Source organism: Telmatherina bonti, assembly GCF_933228915.1.
Source record: "Telmatherina bonti genome assembly, chromosome: 3".
Classification (NCBI taxonomy): domain Eukaryota; kingdom Metazoa; phylum Chordata; class Actinopteri; order Atheriniformes; family Telmatherinidae; genus Telmatherina; species Telmatherina bonti.
In genome coordinates this window covers 41,683,884-41,703,172 of record NC_136621.1, presented here as the reverse complement: position 1 = coordinate 41,703,172, position 19,289 = coordinate 41,683,884, and the positions used below count along the sequence as shown (strand labels likewise).

Here is a 19,289-nt window from a genome sequence, read left to right as displayed (position 1 = left end):
ACCATCTGTTCCAGGACTTACCGCCTGTTCCAGGATTTACCGCCTGTTCCATGATTTACCGCCTGTTCCAGGACTTACCGCCTGTTGCAGGATTTACCATCTGTTCCAGGACTTACCGCCTGTTCCAGGATTTACCGCCTGTTGCAGGATTTACCATCTGTTCCAGGACTTACCGCCTGTTCCAGGATTTACCATCTGTTCCAGGACTTACCGCCTGTTCCAGGATTTACCATCTGTTCCAGGACTTACCGCCTGTTCCAGGATTTACCGCCTGTTCCAGGACTTACCGCCTGTTCCAGGACTTACCGCCTGTTGCAGGATTTACCGCCTGTTGCAGGATTTACCATCTGTTCCAGGACTTACCGCCTGTTCCAGGATTTACCATCTGTTCCAGGACTTACCGCCTGTTCCAGGATTTACCATCTGTTCCAGGACTTACCGCCTGTTCCAGGATTTACCGCCTGTTCCAGGACTTACCGCCTGTTCCAGGACTTACCGCCTGTTGCAGGATTTACCGCCTGTTGCAGGATTTACCATCTGTTCCAGGACTTACCGCCTGTTCCAGGATTTACCATCTGTTGCAGAATTTACCATCTGTTCCAGGATTTACTGCCTGTTCCAGGATTTACCATCTGTTCCAGGATTTACCGCCTGTTCCAGGATTTACCGCCTGTTCCAGGATTTAAATTCCATACCAGGATTTATCGTCTCCTCCATCCGGTCTAGAGACGCCTACGGGAGCGTCTCATCTCAGCACTCTGAAATCATACATTAGCATCGTGTTATTTTCATCACTATTGCTTCAGTCTGACAACATTTTCTGATTGATGTCTTTTAATTTCTAGATTCTGAGAGATTCTGCCTCTTCGTGCTGGACAGATCGATCCAAATCTGATGCTGGTATAGTTCCATACCATCATAATGATATCAGTGTTTTTCTTCCTGCAGATTTTGGAGGCAAAAAGCCATAAAATGGGAATAGAAACCAACCAATAGTTAGTTATCTTATGTCTTTACAGTGATTATGCTGTTGTTTTATGTATTGAACAAACAATAAAGATTAAATTAAAAGTGATTTTAAAACAAAAAGTTTTGAAATGTTCTTTATTCGGATCATGATGATGATTAAATGTTGAAGGAAAAATACTTTTACTTAGTATCGCATGAATGAGAAATTTTTGCATCTCTAAGGAGTCTTTTTTTACCAGCCGGGCTGATGTTTAACCTGATTCAGGACGATTTCTCTGAAACATTCCTGAACTGAATGTTTTCTGTTAGAATTATGAAAACAAGCGTAGTTTAAAGGAAAATTCCTTCTGCTTTAATGAAACAAAGAGCTTTTGTGGAAAAAGATCACAGGTCTTCTGTGTTCCAACTCTGAGGAACCTCCCTCTGGCTGTCTTCTCCCAACGAGGAGCTACAAGCAGCAGACTGAGCTGCAAGCTCTTCCACCATGACGTTTGACGAGATCCTGGATGATATTGGTGGCTTTAATAAGTTCCAGGTTCTGCTCCTGGTCATCTTATGCCTTCCTCGTGCCATCCTCCCCCTCCACTTCCTCCTGCATAACTTCATCTCTGCCACCCCTCCTCACCGATGCTCCCTGATGGAGACTAATGGAAGCCTCTGGACCCCCGACGCTGAGACGTTGGCCCTGAGGATCCCCCGCCAGGAAGACGGATCCCTCAGCTCCTGCAGGGTTTATGTATCGTCCAGCAGAGGCCTCGGGAAGGAAAACAGGACTTTATTCTGTCCAGACGGCTGGATCTACGACCGATCACAGTTTAGCTCTACAACTTCCTCAGAGGTAAAAACATCACAAAACACGTTGTACAAGATTTAGTGCTTTGGTTTCTTTTTCTTCAAGCTTTTAGTTAATATTCTCATATTTGCATTTTATACCTTCTTTTAACCTTTTAATGCCAAATAAATCATATTTGATGAAGTTATTGAGACATTTCGCAACATTTTCTGATAAAAACTTTGCATAAACTCCTTTTGATACGTGTTGATACGATAAATAGTTCATATAATAAGATTTTTTTAAAATCTATTTTAGTTTTTATTAAAGGGAATAATGAAGACTTCACGTTTTAAAATTGAGAATTTATTCCCCATTTTTAGTTTTTGCATAAATGCCAATTGATGTTGACGGCAGACTGCGGAAACGCAGACGAACTGACAGTTTTGACCATCTCCATCAGTTTCATACGTAGCTTGTTGAAACGTACATCTGACACACAACCAGAGAAAGGAACAAACCACAGAAGAAGAAGACAAGCAGGAAGACGACAACGCAGAAACGCTGGACTCAGCACTGCCCCCTAGTGGATGAACTGGCTTAGTAACCATGTCAACATAACCCCGCCCACTGCCAATATATCGAAGGTGGTTAGGGTCAGAGAGTGGGCGGGGCTTGAACAAGCAGGCGGAAGTGATTGGATGACAGATAACAGTGGCCGCTAGCAAAATGAAAAGATCCAGATTCCCAAAGCATCTTTCAGGAGGAACTGTTCCCTGCAGAATCCAGAATCCTGACAGTTGATCTGGATCAGGATCCAGATCAGGATCCAGATCAAGTTGAGCTGTTAGCATGCAGTGCTAGTTTGTAGCAGTGCGTGCAAGTTGTGGCGACACGCGGCAGGTTGATGCAAGAGGTTTTGCTGCTACAGTCTGAGCTTCCTGTGTCCAGATGGGGATGAGCTGGTAAAGAATAAGGTCCGGTTTCACTTTGACACAATCCATCCTGCAGACAGATTTTCTCCTGACAAGTCCATGTCACACACGGCGGCGGCCATGGCGTCCATGCCTACGAGGTGAGGACATGCCTCTTTTACACCTGGACAGAAGAGTTGTGTTGTTGGAGTCATTTTTGACCCAGAAATCCACATTTTTACAGCAATGCAAGTAGTTTCCCTGAGAATCTGATTTCCAGCTCGGAGACGCAGTTCAGGTGGCGCCGCCCCTTTAAAAGGTTAAACTTCATGTTTTTACTGCAACGATGAAAAGAAAACAAGCTGCAGGTGTGATGAACTCCTCGTGAAGTAAATGATGCATCTGGACTGTCAGATGGAAAAGTTAAGGAGGCTAATGCTAATGCTAATGTTGCACGGCTAGGCTGCTGTTTTTGTTCCTTCTGTGTTTTCTGTCTCCTCTCAGTTATTTTGCATGTAAGTGAACCCGCCTGTCAACCCCCTGCAGTGGGACCTGGTGTGTAACAACAAACAGCTGAATCAAGCGCTCGCCACCTATTTCTTCCTTGGGGTCATGTTTGGAGCCGTTCTGTTTGGACAACTCTCAGATAAGTGAGTTCTGATCTGATCATTTTCAGCCCTTTGCACACATTCATCCGGACATTTCTAGAGGCAGGAGGTCTGCATTTAAGGATCCAGACATTCAGACATCCCAGTTTGAGCCCAGTTCATCCTGTCAGCCCCCTGCTGGAAAAGTCCGGATTCAGGTCTCGTGTGGTTTTTTCACAAGAAGCACCTGAGATACAGACGTTACAGGTTCCACCACAACCAGGACCGGCCTCGCATGAATACACTAAATGGATGGATGGATGGATGAATGGATGGATGAATGGTTTTGTTCCTCTAGGAAATGATTACTGCTGCCGTGTGATTGGTTCATAATCAGCTGATTAGTTCAGCTGCTGCAGCGAAACCGTCACGGACACAGCAGTGTGTGTAAATGTGTGTGTGTGTGTGTGTGTCTGTGTGTGTGTGTGTGTATGTGTGTATGTGTGTGTGTGTGTGTGTGTGTGTGTGTCTGTGTGTGTGTGTGTATGTGTGTCTGTGTGTGTGTGTGTGTGTATGTGTGTGTATGTGTGTGTGTGTGTGTGCATGTGTGTGTGTGTATGTGTGTCTGTGTGTGTGTGTGTGTATGTGTGTCTGTGTGTGTGTGTGTGTATGTGTGTGTGTGTGTGTATGTGTGTCTGTGTGTGTGTGTGTATGTGTGTGTGTGTATGTGTGTGTATGTGTGTGTGTGTCTGTGTGTCTGTGTGTGTGTGTGTGTGTGTGTGTGTATGTGTGTGTGTGTGTGTGGTCATGTGAAGGGGTTTTTATCACGGATGCGGACGGTTGAGGAAAGCAGCATTTTGCCTCTCGGCTGATGGAGGTTGTGATGTCAGAGACATGTGATGTCATGACTTCCTCATGAGGAGGTCTGGCTTAATGACATCATATGATGACATCAGCAAGTCTCATTTCTCTTTATAAAATCATGTTTCATGTTGAAAAGCGATAACGACTAAAACCCTTGAGTGTGTGCTGAGTCCGCTTCCTTTGGTCCACTGGAAACAGCGTTTGTAAGCGGACTGCGTTTTTGATCCTAATCAGACTTTGGCAGCAAACGTCTCAGGATTCGCATCGGCTGTTCTGAAAGGGTTTTAGAGACTTAGAGAGTCATCTCCTCTGAAACGCACCTGAATTCCTCTTCTGTGCGTTGTGCAGCTCTACACAGGTGAGGCGGACAAGGGCTGACCTGCTAGTCCTCTGATTCCAGATCTGATCTGTTCTATTCAATTCAATTCAATTCAACTTTATTTATATAGCGTCAAATCACGGCAATGCCATCTCAAGACGCTTTACAGACAGAGGGGAAAACATAATGAAGGCCAATTCATAACAGCCTATATAAGGAAACCAACAGATTGAGTTGAGTCCAACTCAATCTCCCATCCTGAGCAAGCACACTGGCGACAGTGGGAAGGAAAAAAAATCTGTTCTCCACAATCTAGATCTGTTCTCCACATGGTAAAAGTCTGGCCAGGTTCAGAGTCCATCTGGATGGATCCATCTGGTGTTACATGAAGCTGGACGCCCATATTTCCTTCCTAACACAACAATCTGACGTTTCTCTTTATTTTTCCCTTTAAACTGATAAGACTAAAAGCTGATCTGAAGCTGTGTGTGGGACCAGATGCTGCTGAGACAGAGATGTAGAGCAGAGTGTCGTCAGCATAATGACACATTTTATTTTCATGGTGTGGATCTCATGGAAGCAGTAGTTTCTGAGTAAGCGTTGCCTGAATAGTTTATAACTGATGGTAATGCGTGTGCGTGTGTGTGTGTGTGTGTGTGTGTGTGTGTGTGTGTGTGAGACGCAGGTTCGGACGTAAATCCATGCTTCTGGTAGCTTTGATCGCCACCAGCCTGCTGGGCGCCACCTCGGCCTTCTCCACCTCCTATGCCATGTTTGCCATCTCCAGAGCTCTGAGCGGTGTGGCCCTCAGCGGGCTTTCCATCATCGGCGTGGTTCTCGGTAAAAACTCCTTTTTCACTCACAGCAGAAAGAAAACTAAGCAGAACATTTCTGAATACATTTTCAGAGTCAAAGCAGTGCCTGTCATCCTGCAGTGACAGTAAAGGTCCTGAAGAGTGTGAGGGAGGGGAGCAGACTAGGAGCTCTGGAGCTCTGGCCTGCTGGTCAAGGTTGCCATGACAGCAGGACTTGCTTGTTCACGTTGCTATGACGACAGAGATGTTCTGAGACGCAGACAGCGAGTCAGAGATGAGTGAAGGCTGAAAAATCCCTCAAACAACCAAACGCCGTTTAAACAGCGCCAAAATTTATGTTTAGCTTTTAAAATCAAAGTTTGTTATGAACGGAGCTCCACTGGAGGAAAAAGAAGACTTCCGAAATAAATCCGTCTGTTGGCGACTCGTTGGTAGCAATTAGATTTCCTCCGTTTGGACATAGAAGCTGTAGACGTAGACATAGACATAGGACTCTACACGCGTAGAATGGAAACTCCACCGTGACACGCTGGTTTCAGAACATACTGGCCAGATTTAGGATTTTTCCTGAAACTCAGTTCAGTTCAATTCAACTTCAATGCCATCTCAAGACGCTTTACAGACAGAGAAGAAAACATAATGAAAGATTATTCATAACAGCTATTTTAAGTTGCTGGTATGGAAGACTATTGAAGGTGATAACCGCTGCAGTATGTCCGGTTAGAACATAATGTAATCCTCTCAAGAAAAGTCCAGGCCATTAGTCGTTTAAACGTTTAATCAGTTGCCATGCAGTTGTGGTTTCTGGAAATACAACAAAGTAAACAGCTTATTTTTTACATGTGATATCTCTTTCGTGCAGTGCTAGAGGTCAATGTACACCTTGATGGTCCTTGAGGAGTCCGGCTCAGTGCTGTCTTGACTGCTGCTGGACCATCTGGTGGCCCACACCGGACTGGCTCTGTTGGAAGGATAAGGTGTGGGTGATCAGACCCTATTAGAAGTAATGGCTGCGCTTGGTCAATAGTTGGGATTGGCAAAACCCAAAGCTAGTTCCTTAGCTGTGAAAGCATGCAGTATCTGGTAGTTGTGATTAGGACTGGTGACAGGGGACACTGTGAATGACCCAGAGGCACCATGGACGACACAGGTGTCTTGTCGTACGGTGCGCAGGTGTAAGTCTTCTGGGCTTCCCAGGACACCTAAAGCTTGAGCTGCACTGTGAAATAAAAATAGTGCGTTCTGATCCATCATCAAGCACAGCATAAGTATTGGCCGTGGAATCTCCATTTCTCAGGGTCACTCGAACGACTTTGAGCAGTACGTTGCTGCTGCTTGTTGGTCTGTCCATGTACAGTGTTTCAGCTGTAGAACTAACAGCAGGAATGCTGTCACGGCTGACTGGAGCACTGGATGTGGGGTCTTGACTTGCATTTACCTCATGTAACACTTCTAAGTGTCTTCCCTTACATTTCTTACACCTTGCTTTGAGGGTGCAATGTGATGCTATATGCTCACGGCCACATTTCCAACATCTCTTGTTGACACCTGAGCAGAAATAATTTATGCGAGGAGTTTCAGTCAGGATTTAGAGCTCATCATAGCACTGAGACGGCATTGGTGAAAGTTACTAATGACCTTCTTATGGCCTCAGACAAAGGACTTGTGTCCGTACTTATCTTGCTTGATCTTAGTGCTGCATTTGATACAGTCGATCATAACATTCTGTTACAAAGACTAGAACAGGTGATTGGAATTACAGGTACAGCGTTAAGCTGGTTTAAATCATATTTATCTGATAGACTTCAGTTTGTTCATGTAAATGACAAGTCCTCCTCCCAAACTACAGTAAATCATGGAGTTCCTCAAGGTTCTGTACTTGGACCAGTACTCTTCACGCTATATATGCTCCCTTTAGGCAAAATTATTAGACAGCATGGAATAAACTTTCATTGTTATGCAGATGATACTCAGATATACTTATCCTTTAAACCAGATGAAACAATTCAGCCCAATAGGCTACAAAATTGTCTCATAGACATAAAGACTTGGATGTCTAGAAATTTTCTCCTCTTAAACTCAGATAAGACTGAAGTAATTCTCGTTGGATCTGAAAAACTCAGAGCTAAATTTTCCGGTTTTGTAATGAACCTGGATGGCATTACTTTAGCTTCCAGTGCTACAGTGAGAAACCTTGGAGTAATATCTGACCCTGACCTGTCCTTTGGCCCACATATTAAGCAGGTTACTAAAACAGCCTTCTTTCATTTACGTAATATAGCCAAAATTAGGGACATTCTGTCTCAGAGTGATGCAGAAAAACTGGTTCACGCTTTTGTTACTTCGAGACTAGATTACTGTAACTCTCTATTACTGGGCTGTCCTAAATATGCCCTGAAAAGCCTTCAGCTGATCCAGAATTCTGCAGCCAGAGTCCTGACCAGAACCAGCAGGAGAGATCATATTTCTCCAGTTTTAGCCTCTCTTCATTGGCTGCCTGTTGAATCTAGAATAGAATTTAAAATCCTTCTCCTTACATATAAAGCCCTCCACAACCAGGCACCACTATATATCAAAGACCTCATTGTTCCTTATATACCAAGCAGAGTACTTCGTTCCCAGACTGCAGGCTTACTTGTGGTTCCTAGAGTCTCAAAGAGCCGAGCAGGAGGCAGAGCCTTTGGTTATCAGGCCCCTCTCTTATGGAATAAGCTCCCAGTTAGTGTTAGGGAAGCAGACACCCTCCCCACCTGAGGGACATTTCCTGATACACTGAGCTTCTTTCTTTTTCTCTTTATCTCTTTCTTTTACCCACCCCCCCCCCCCCCCCCCATAACAGTGTAGCATCATTAACATGTATGTCTCCTGTCTCAGCAGGTCTCCCTGGCCGGGAGTAGCAGTTCCTGTTGTCTGTTGTCTTTCTGTCCTCTTCCCCCCACACAGCAGAGGCAGATGGCTGCCTGTCCTGAGCCGGGTTCTGCCGGAGGTTTCCTTCCTGTTAAAAGGGAGTTTTTTCCTTCCCACTGTCGCCAGTGTGCTTGCTCAGGATGGGAGATTGAGTTGGACTCAACTCAATCTGTTGGTTTCCTTATATAGGCTGTTATGAATTGGCCTTCATTATGTTTTCCCCTCTGTCTGTAAAGCGTCTTGAGATGGCATTGCCGTGATTTGACGCTATATAAATAAAGTTGAATTGAAGTTGTATTGAATTGTTTGAACGGATCCAGTGGTGTATTTGGTCCCTTGTGAGGATTTTGAAGTTTATACACTGGTTCAGGAAATGCTGAGTTGCATTGCAGAATGGGCAGAATTTAGCGGGTTCTATTGCCTTTTCCTTAGATTCCTAATCAGATGGTTTCCTTCCTGTCTGCTTGTGCTCATTGCCATGAAGCACAAAGGTACCTTTAGGCCGGAGCTCTCTTGCGGTGTCTTTCCTGGTCACAGGGCGATCTCTGATGGTTGCGTTAGTAAACTGCGGGCCATCCTCTTGCACTCTTACTTCATACTCCAGCCAGTTAGACAAGTGCACTAAAGTGGGAATAGGTGTTATAAGAGGGTTAATTTGTCTCTTGAACTCTGCTCTGAGATGGTGTGGCATCTTGGTTAATATTCTGGAGACGTGTGAGCCACATTTTAGCTCCATCTGGCCAATGTCACCCAACTGGTCAAGCATTCCAACTAGCGCACGTACCTTTTAAAGCAAACTTCCAAAAAGACTTTATATCTCCACTTTTGATGTTTGATTCATCCATGAGCTGGGCAATACGCTTTAATGCTAGTTGGTGGAGCTGTCCATACTGCTCATTAAGAGCTTCCATAGTGTCACTGTAGGGGTAACGACTGTTGCAGTATGAATCTGCAATCAGTAGAGCCTCCTCCAGCTTAGGATGATCCTGTAAGATCTGGTATTTAAATTGTTGTATAGCATCCCTTGGCAGGAAGTTATCAAGAGCAACTTTAAGACGGGTGAATTCCCGGGGATCCTCACTCACAAAATATGGAATGGCTGGGGTTGGCCCTCTATATGTCTGTTCAAAGTTGGATAGCAAGACTGGGTGCTGAGGTGGGCTACATCTAATCGGTCTATCATGTCGTTGATATTGACTTGAATATGTGGCATTAGGGTAAGGAGACATAGATCTCCTGTGGTGACTTGACTGACGGTAGTGGTCAGGAGAGTAGTGTTGCCTATCACCATACTGATGGTGGGAATGACGGCAGGGTTGTTGTGGACTTAGAGACTCACGGCGGTGATGACGTGGACTTAGAGACTCACGGCGGTGATGGCGTGGACTTAGAGACTCACGGCGGTGATGGCGTGGACTTAGAGACTCACGGCGGTGATGGCGTGGACTTAGAGACTCACGGCGGTGATGGCGTGGACTTAGAGACTCACGGCGGTGATGGCGTGGACTTAGAGACTCACGGCGGTGATGGCGTGGACTTAGAGACTCACGGCGGTGATGGCGTGGACTTAGAGACTCACGGCGGTGATGACGTGGACTTAGAGACTCACGGCGGTGATGGCGTGGACTTAGAGACTCACGGCGGTGATGGCGTGGACTTAGAGACTCACGGCGGTGATGGCGTGGACTTAGAGACTCACGGCGGTGATGACGTGGACTTAGAGACTCACGGCGGTGATGACGTGGACTTAGAGACTCACGGCGGTGATGACGTGGACTTAGAGACTCACGGCGGTGATGGCGTGGACTTAGAGACTCACGGCGGTGATGGCGTGGACTTAGAGACTCACGGCGGTGATGACGTGGACTTAGAGACTCACGGCGGTGATGACGTGGACTTAGAGACTCACGGCGGTGATGGCGTGGACTTAGAGACTCACGGCGGTGATGGCGTGGACTTAGAGACTCACGGCGGTGATGGCGTGGACTTAGAGACTCACGGCGGTGATGACGTGGACTTAGAGACTCACGGCGGTGATGGCGTGGACTTAGAGACTCACGGCGGTGATGACGTGGACTTAGAGACTCACGGCGGTGATGACGTGGACTTAGAGACTCACGGCGGTGATGGCGTGGACTTAGAGACTCACGGCGGTGATGGCGTGGACTTAGAGACTCACGGCGGTGATGACGTGGACTTAGAGACTCACGGCGGTGATGACGTGGACTTAGAGACTCACGGCGGTGATGACGTGGACTTAGAGACTCACGGCGGTGATGACGTGGACTTAGAGACTCACGGCGGTGATGGCGTGGACTTAGAGACTCACGGCGGTGATGGCGTGGACTTAGAGACTCACGGCGGTGATGACGTGGACTTAGAGACTCACGGCGGTGATGACGTGGACTTAGAGACTCACGGCGGTGATGACGTGGACTTAGAGACTCACGGCGGTGATGGCGTGGACTTAGAGACTCACGGCGGTGATGACGTGGACTTAGAGACTCACGGCGGTGATGACGTGGACTTAGAGACTCACGGCGGTGATGACGTGGACTTAGAGACTCACGGCGGTGATGGCGTGGACTTAGAGACTCACGGCGGTGATGACGTGGACTTAGAGACTCACGGCGGTGATGACGTGGACTTAGAGACTCACGGCGGTGATGGCGTGGACTTAGAGACTCACGGCGGTGATGGCGTGGACTTAGAGACTCACGGCGGTGATGACGTGGACTTAGAGACTCACGGCGGTGATGACGTGGACTTAGAGACTCACGGCGGTGATGACGTGGACTTAGAGACTCACGGCGGTGATGACGTGGACTTAGAGACTCACGGCGGTGATGACGTGGACTTAGAGACTCACGGCGGTGATGGCGTGGACTTAGAGACTCACGGCGGTGATGGCGTGGACTTAGAGACTCACGGCGGTGATGACGTGGACTTAGAGACTCACGGCGGTGATGGCGTGGACTTAGAGACTCACGGCGGTGATGGCGTGGACTTAGAGACTCACGGCGGTGATGACGTGGACTTAGAGACTCACGGCGGTGATGGCGTGGACTTAGAGACTCACGGCGGTGATGGCGTGGACTTAGAGACTCACGGCGGTGATGGCGTGGACTTAGAGACTCACGGCGGTGATGACGTGGACTTAGAGACTCACGGCGGTGATGGCGTGGACTTAGAGACTCACGGCGGTGATGGCGTGGACTTAGAGACTCACGGCGGTGATGGCGTGGACTTAGAGACTCACGGCGGTGATGGCGTGGACTTAGAGACTCACGGCGGTGATGGCGTGGACTTAGAGACTCACGGCGGTGATGGCGTGGACTTAGAGACTCACGGCGGTGATGGCGTGGACTTAGAGACTCACGGCGGTGATGGCGTGGACTTAGAGACTCACGGCGGTGATGGCGTGGACTTAGAGACTCACGGTGTCTCCAAAGAGACTGACAGCTTTTCCCGACTTATCCAACTCCTGCTGACTCTGACCTTCTGCTCAGGCATCGAGTGGACGGACGTGAAGCACCGGACCTTCACCGGGACCATCATGAGCTTGTCGTGGAGCGTGGGAAACATGCTTCTCGCCCTGCTTGCCTACTTCATCAGAGACTGGAGGCATCTGATGCTGGCGGTGACGGCGCCCTGCGGCGTTGCCATCGTCTCCTGGTGGTGAGGTGCATGCTGGCTGGAAAATCCCCTGTGTGAGTATGGAAGTTATTTGCAGCGTTTGTCTGCAGGTGGCTGCCAGAGTCAGCTCGCTGGCTGCTGGTGAACGGCAGGACGGAAGAAGCCAGGAAATATCTGCTTGTGTGCGCTGAGATGAATGGGAGGAAGGAAAACGCAGCTAAACTGGACAGCGAGGTACAGGCTTCTTCAGGGGGATTTCAGGGTGCACTTCAGTTCAGTGGTTCTCAAACTGGGGGTTGGGACCCCAGAAGGGACACAAGATCATGTCAGGGGGTCGGCAGATAAATAAATGCAGGATTTATACCAAGCATGTTGAAATGAAACCGAATGTTCTTTTTAAATTAGAAACAGGTAACGAAGGTTAGGGTTAGGGAGGTTAGGAACGTAACCAGGTTAACGTAACGAGGGTTAGGGAGGTTAGGAACGTAACCAGGTTAACGTAACGAGGGTTAGGGAGGTTAGGAACGTAACCAGGTTAACGCAACGAGGGTTAGGGAGGTTAGGAACGTAACCAGGTTAACGTAACGAGGGTTAGGGAGGTTAGGAACGTAACCAGGTTAACGCAACGAGGGTTAGGGAGGTTAGGAACGTAACCAGGTTAACGCAACGAGGGTTAGGGAGGTTAGGAACGTAACCAGGTTAACGTAACGAGGGTTAGGGAGGTTAGGAACGTAACCAGGTTAACGTAACGAGGGTTAGGGAGGTTAGGAACGTAACCAGGTTAACGTAACGAGGGTTAGGGAGGTTAGGAACGTAACCAGGTTAACGTAACGAGGGTTAGGGAGGTTAGGAACGTAACCAGGTTAACGCAACGAGGGTTAGGGAGGTTAGGAACGTAACCAGGTTAACGTAACGAGGGTTAGGAACGTAACCAGGTTAACGTAACGAGGGTTAGGGAGGTTAGGAACGTAACCAGGTTAACGCAACGAGGGTTAGGGAGGTTAGGAACGTAACCAGGTTAACGCAACGAGGGTTAGGGAGGTTAGGAACGTAACCAGGTTAACGCAACGAGGGTTAGGGAGGTTAGGAACGTAACCAGGTTAACGCAACGAGGGTTAGGGAGGTTAGGAACGTAACCAGGTTAACGCAACGAGGGTTAGGGAGGTTAGGAACGTAACCAGGTTAACGTAACGAGGGTTAGGGAGGTTAGGAACGTAACCAGGTTAACGCAACGAGGGTTAGGGAGGTTAGGAACGTAACCAGGTTAACGCAACGAGGGTTACGGAGGTTAGGAACGTAACCAGGTTAACGCAACGAGGGTTAGGGAGGTTAGGAACGTAACCAGGTTAACGTAACGAGGGTTAGGGAGGTTAGGAACGTAACCAGGTTAACGTAACGAGGGTTAGAGAGGTTAGGAACGTAACCAGGTTAACGTAACGAGGGTTAGGGAGGTTAGGAACGTAACCAGGTTAACGTAACGAGGGTTAGGGAGGTTAGGAACGTAACCAGGTTAACGTAACGAGGGTTAGGGAGGTTAGGAACGTAACCAGGTTAACGTAACGAGGGTTAGGGAGGTTAGGAACGTAACCAGGTTAACGTAACGAGGGTTAGGGAGGTTAGGAACGTAACCAGGTTAACGTAACGAGGGTTAGGGAGGTTAGGAACGTAACCAGGTTAACGCAACGAGGGTTAGGGAGGTTAGGAACGTAACCAGGTTAACGTAACGAGGATTAGGGAGGTTAGGAACGTAACCAGGTTAACGTAACGAGGGTTAGGGAGGTTAGGAACGTAACCAGGTTAACGTAACGAGGGTTAGGGAGGTTAGGAACGTAACCAGGTTAACGTAACGAGGGTTAGGGAGGTTAGGAACGTAACCAGGTTAACGTAACGAGGGTTAGGGAGGTTAGGAACATAACCAGGTTAACGTAACGAGGGTTAGGGAGGTTAGGAACGTAATGAGGGGGTTAGGGGTCAGGGGCCTGACTGACAAGGTCAAGCCTGACCTTGTCAGTCAGGCTGGGGGACTCCACCTCATCTTCGTGTGGAGACCTCCAGGATCCTCTCCTGGGAGGGCAGCCAGTTGCTGTGTGTCTGGATCTACCTGTGCCTGTAGATCAGGTTTTTCCACCTGCAGTGGAGCTTCTTACATCCAGCTGCTTTAGTTCCTGGTTAGGCCAGCTGCTGGACTGGACTTCTGCCGTACGGATTGTACACCTCTGTCATGGAGGTTGTGGCTGAAAGTCGTGGAACCACCACTGTAGTTGATGTGGACGTTTGTTTGGGGTCATCGACAGAGGTCTTGTCCGTTAACCCTTTCCTACCAGCCACTAGACCAGGTGAATTTAATCAGCTCAGCTCCACTGCAAGGTAGATGAGCCTGTTAGTGAAAACACCTGTTCTAAAAGCATCGCTAGATCCAAATACATGGCAGGACTTCTACTTTATTTTTACCTCTACTTCTACTTTATGCTCCTCTGGTCATCGTCATCCAAACGGATGTTTTCCAGACACCTGGGATGAATCTGGCATTGGGTTCTGTTCCAGCTCTTGTTTTGTCCCGGTTGTCCCGGATTGTGCATCCCATGGCAGATCTAGGTTTTTCTGGACTGTTCTCCTGACTCACACCGTGATGTTTTAAGGGTGCCTACATTTCTGCAAGCAGCTGGTTAGATGTTCATGTTTTCTGTCGAAGGCCACCTTAAAGGAGAGAAGTTCTCATGTTTCTGTTAGCCTGCTGAAATGCTGGGGTGGAGCTGGTTTCTAAGCTGGTCTTCGTGGTTGTTTCAGGTTCTGGGGAAGGTTGTTGTGTCTGAAGTTGCTGAGAGGAGCCACACCTACCTGGATCTGGTTAGAACCCCCCAGCTGAGGAAGATCACTCTGTGCTCCGGCTTGTTCTGGTACGTCTTCGCCTCTGGGAAGGTGTTCAGGCTGCAATGTGTCTTCATTCTGACTCTGTTGCTCTGCCTCCAGGTTTGCTGTTGCCTTCTTGTACTACGGGATCAGTTTCAAGATCTCAGGCTTCGGGGTCGACATCTATCTCACTCAGTTCATCTACGGCGCCATCGAAGTTCCCGCCAAAATCTTCACCTTCTTTGTGTTGGACTGGATAGGCCGGCGTAACGGTCAGGCATGGTTTCTGATCACCACCGGAGCTCTGATCGGAATAAATACGGCCATACCTTTAGGTTCTACTTCCTCACTCTAAAGCTCCATTTCTGCTCTCTTACCTTCATAAATGAGGATATGTGTCTCAGGTCTTGTCCTACGTCTCCGACCTCATCAGTCATGCGTCTTTCACGTTGCCATGGTTGTTACGTCAGTTCATCCACCGAGGTCAGTGCTGAGTCCCGAGGTCAGACAGCGGTTGGTAGCGGTGCAACCATCCAAAAACACCAGAAGAAGAAAACCACAAAGACTTTCTTCTTCTTTTGGTGCTTTTTTATTTGGCAATTTCTGCGTTGTCGTCTTCCTGCTTCTCTTCTTCTTCTGTGGTTTGTTCATTTCTCTGGTTGTGTGTCACACACCTCAGCGCTGCCCCCGGTGGTTTCTGGTGGTATTGCTCCATTTTCTGCATTAAGTGATGAAAGCTGAACTGATTGAAAACAGATTAAGTTACGGATTTAACCAATGCAGGAGACGGACGACACAGTCTGTCCGTCTACTTCTATGTTTGCACGTCCGTTCGTCTACACGTCCGTCCATCTGCGCATCTGTCCGTCTGCACGTCCGTCCATCTGCTCATCTGTCCGTCTGCACGTCCGTCCGTCTGCACGTCCGTCCATCTGCTCATCTGTCCATCTGCATGTCCGTCCATCTGCTTATCTGTCCGTCTGCACGTCCGTCCGTCTGCACGTCCGTCCGTCTGCACGTCCGTCCGTCTGCGCATCTGTCCATCTGCGCATCTGTCCATCTGCTTATCTGTCCGTCTGCACGTCCGTCCGTCTGCACGTCCGTCCGTCTGCATGTCTGTCTGTCTGCACGTCAGTCCATCTGCATGTCCGTCCGTCTGCACGTCCGTCCGTCTGCATGTCCGTCGGTCTGCGCATCTGTCCATCTGCATGTCCATCCGCGTCCGTCCGTCTGCACATCCGTCCGTCTGCACGTCCGTCCGTCCGTCCGTCTGCACGTCCGTCCGTCTGCGCATCTGTCTATCTGCATGTCCGTCCGTCTGCGCATCTGTCCATCTGCATGTCCATCCGTCTGCGCATCTGTCCATCTGCATGTCCGTCCGTCTGCGCATCTGTCCATCTGCACGTCCGTCCGTCTGCGCATCTGTCCATCTGCACGTCCGTCCATCTGCGCATCCGTCGGTCTGCGCATCTGTCCATCTGCATGTCCATCCGTGTCCGTCCGTCTGCACATCTGTCCATCTGCATGTCCATCCGTGTCCGTCCGTCTGCACATCTGTCCATCTGCATGTCCGTCCGTCTGCGCATCTGTCCGTCTGCACGTCCGTCTGTCTGCGCATCCGTCGGTCTGCGCATCTGTCCATCTGCATGTCCATCCGTGTCCGTCCGTCTGCACATCCGTCCGTCTGCACGTCCGTCCGTCTGCATGTCTGTCCATCTGCATGTCCGTCCGTCTGCGCATCTGTCCGTCTGCACGTCCGTCTGTCTGCGGATCCGTCGGTCTGCGCATCTGTCCGTCTGCACGTCCGTCTGTCTGCACATCCGTCCGTCTGCACGTCCGTCCGTCCGTCCGTCTGCACGTCCGTCCGTCTGCGCATCTGTCCATCTGCATGTCCATCCGCGTCCGTCCGTCTGCACATCCGTCCGTCTGCACGTCCGTCCGTCCGTCCGTCTGCACGTCCGTCCGTCTGCGCATCTGTCCATCTGCACGTCCGTCCGTCTGCGCATCCGTCCGTCTGCACGTCCGTCTGTCTGCGCATCCGTCCGTCTGCACGTCCGTCTGTCTGCGCATCCGTCGGTCTGCGCATCTGTCCATCTGCATGTCCGTCCGTCTGCGCATCTGTCCGTCTGCACGTCCGTCTGTCTGCGCATCCGTCGGTCTGCGCATCTGTCCATCTGCATGTCCATCTGCGTCCGTCCGTCTGCACATCTGTCCATCTGCATGTCCATCCGTGTCCGTCCGTCTGCACATCTGTCCATCTGCATGTCCGTCCGTCTGCGCATCTGTCCGTCTGCACGTCCGTCTGTCTGCGCATCCGTCGGTCTGCGCATCTGTCCATCTGCATGTCCATCCGCGTCCGTCCGTCTGCACATCCGTCCGTCTGCACGTCCGTCCGTCCGTCCGTCTGCACGTCCGTCCGTCTGCGCATCTGTCCATCTGCACGTCCGTCCGTCTGCACATCCGTCCGTCTGCACATCCGTCCGTCTGCACGTCCGTCCGTCTGCACATCCGTCCGTCTGCACATCCGTCCGTCTGCACGTCCGTCCGTCTGCGCATCTGTCCATCTGCACGTCCGTCCGTCTGCGCATCTGTCCGTCTGCACGTCCGTCCGTCTGCTCATCCGTCCGTCTGCGCATCCGTCCGTCTGCGCGTCCGTCCGTCTGCGCGTCCGTCTGTCTGCGCGTCCGTCCGTCTGCGCGTCCGTCCATCTGCGCGTCCGTCCGTCTGCGCGTCCGTCTGTCTGCGCGTCCGTCCGTCTGCACGTCCGTCTGTCTGCGCCCAGCGAAAATGGACCTTTACAAGCTTGTTTCTTGCTGTTTTATGTGCACAGACTGATGTTGGTCTGTTCGTCTTGAAGGACACTCTGTGCTTCGTACCTGCATCGCCGTGGTGGCGAAGGGCTTCTCCGAGGCAGCGTTCACCACCGCCTTCCTTTACTCGGCGGAACTCTTCCCAACCATCCTGAGGTAACGCGGAAAGTAAAACTATGTTACTATGACGCTGTTACTGTGCACGGGCTGTGTTGTGATCCGACATGGTTGTGTTGTCGGACAGGCAGTGTGGTATCGGCTACACGTCATGTCTCTGTCGGATCGGAAGTTCTCTGGCTCCCATGATTATGCTGTTGGAGGACGTTTGGCTTCTTCTGCCTCCCCTGGTCTTCGCTGGGACCGGGATCTTCAGCGGCAGCTTGGTCTTCCTGCTGCCAGAGACGCTCAACGTCCGTCTGCCTGAAAACATCTTCGATGTTGAGGAGGGAAGGTACGAACGAAAGAACTGAACCGGAAATGGTTATTTATCTACCAACCTTTATTTAACCAGGAAACACTGAGACAAGAGCGGACACAGAGTTATACCATATAGTCTGCAGATAAGTCACCCTTACATCGAAATACTTTGACATCATTCATGCAAATAGTGAACAGAAGAAGATCTGCAATAGAACCCTGTGGAACACCAGTGCACACATGTATCTTATGAGGAGTTAAACCATCAACCTGGACACATTATGATCCATCTGTCTCTCTTTTTAAACCAGCCAATAGCTTTGGTTGAGATACGATGCCCTCAGTGTTTACAGTGTTTTTCCATGTGGAAGGTACACTCGCAGCAGGCTTCAGGGTTAAATGCTAAACAGAAGAAGAAGAAAGGATGTTGTGGGTATCCAGTTATTGTGTCTCTCTGGGGACAACAACAGTTTTTCTGTTTTCCTGCCCAGACACAGGCAGACGGATGCAGATGGAGAAGCTCAGACTGAGCTGAAGGACATAAGCTGTAAAGACACGACACCATCTGAGGAGGAGGGAAACCATGACTCAGCAGCCGTGGAGGAGAAAACTTCTCCCTGATGGTCTCGGATTATTTACCAATGACTGTAGTCGCGGTGAATCGGTTTGCTTTCAATAAATATTTCCTGCCCCTGCCTTGATGATTTGCAGGGGTGGACCAGAAGGGGGTGCTGGCCACCTCTGGTGGTTTACTGGTTCCTGGAAGGAGGATAAAAACAGCTCGCCAGACCTACACTGATTACCAGCTTTAATACATCCGTATCTCTAAACCAGGATCCCTATACCAGTACCACTACATCGATATCACTCCACCGGTATCATCCCCTGTATCTGATCCTCCTCCTGTCACATCATTATCACCATCATTGTATGATTTATGCTGATAAAGTAAATAAATCAATAAGCATTTAAATCATTCACATAACTGCTTGGAACAGTTTTATTGGCTTGTAAACTTTTCAGGTAAATAATTTAGAGAAATCAGAAATATTTACAAGACAGATAAATTTACAGGTAAATTCCGGTAAATTAATACAGAAAAACTGTGTGTTTGTCTTCTGGACTGTTTAATAACAAAAAACTGTGTTTCATAACAGATTCAGTTCTTCCTGTTCGCTGACAGTAAACCGTGTTACCTTCACATGGAAATTAGCTGAAAATGGTTTAAATCCACCACAACAGACTGGCAACCCGTCAGGTGAGCCTCCTTCCTGGTGAAGTAGAAACATCTTTGTGTCTGCACACCGAGTTCGATGGGAACTCTGAAGAAATGACGAAGAGTGTAAAACAAACTGCAAGGTGAAAAAAACAAAGACTGGTTCTTACCAGAGACTGTTTGTGAATGAGCAGAAGGCTGGAGGCTGAGTTC

The 19,289-nt window shown here is 49.2% G+C and overlaps 1 protein-coding gene across 1 annotated transcript; it reads left to right on the top strand.

The window, feature by feature from the left end:
• Nucleotides 1-1,453: 1,453 nt before the first annotated feature.
• Nucleotides 1,454-18,481, top strand: slc22a7a (solute carrier family 22 member 7a; the record flags this gene model as incomplete). The annotated part of the gene is made up of 10 exons (XM_079264274.1): nucleotides 1,454-1,807; nucleotides 3,202-3,305; nucleotides 5,111-5,265; nucleotides 11,657-11,825; nucleotides 11,894-12,017; nucleotides 14,571-14,680; nucleotides 14,754-14,968; nucleotides 17,491-17,599; nucleotides 17,688-17,894; nucleotides 18,352-18,481. The coding sequence occupies 10 exons, from the start codon at nucleotides 1,454-1,456 to the stop codon at nucleotides 18,479-18,481; spliced, it is 1,677 nt and encodes a 558-aa protein (XP_079120400.1).
• Between the last annotated feature and the right edge of the window lie 808 nt (nucleotides 18,482-19,289).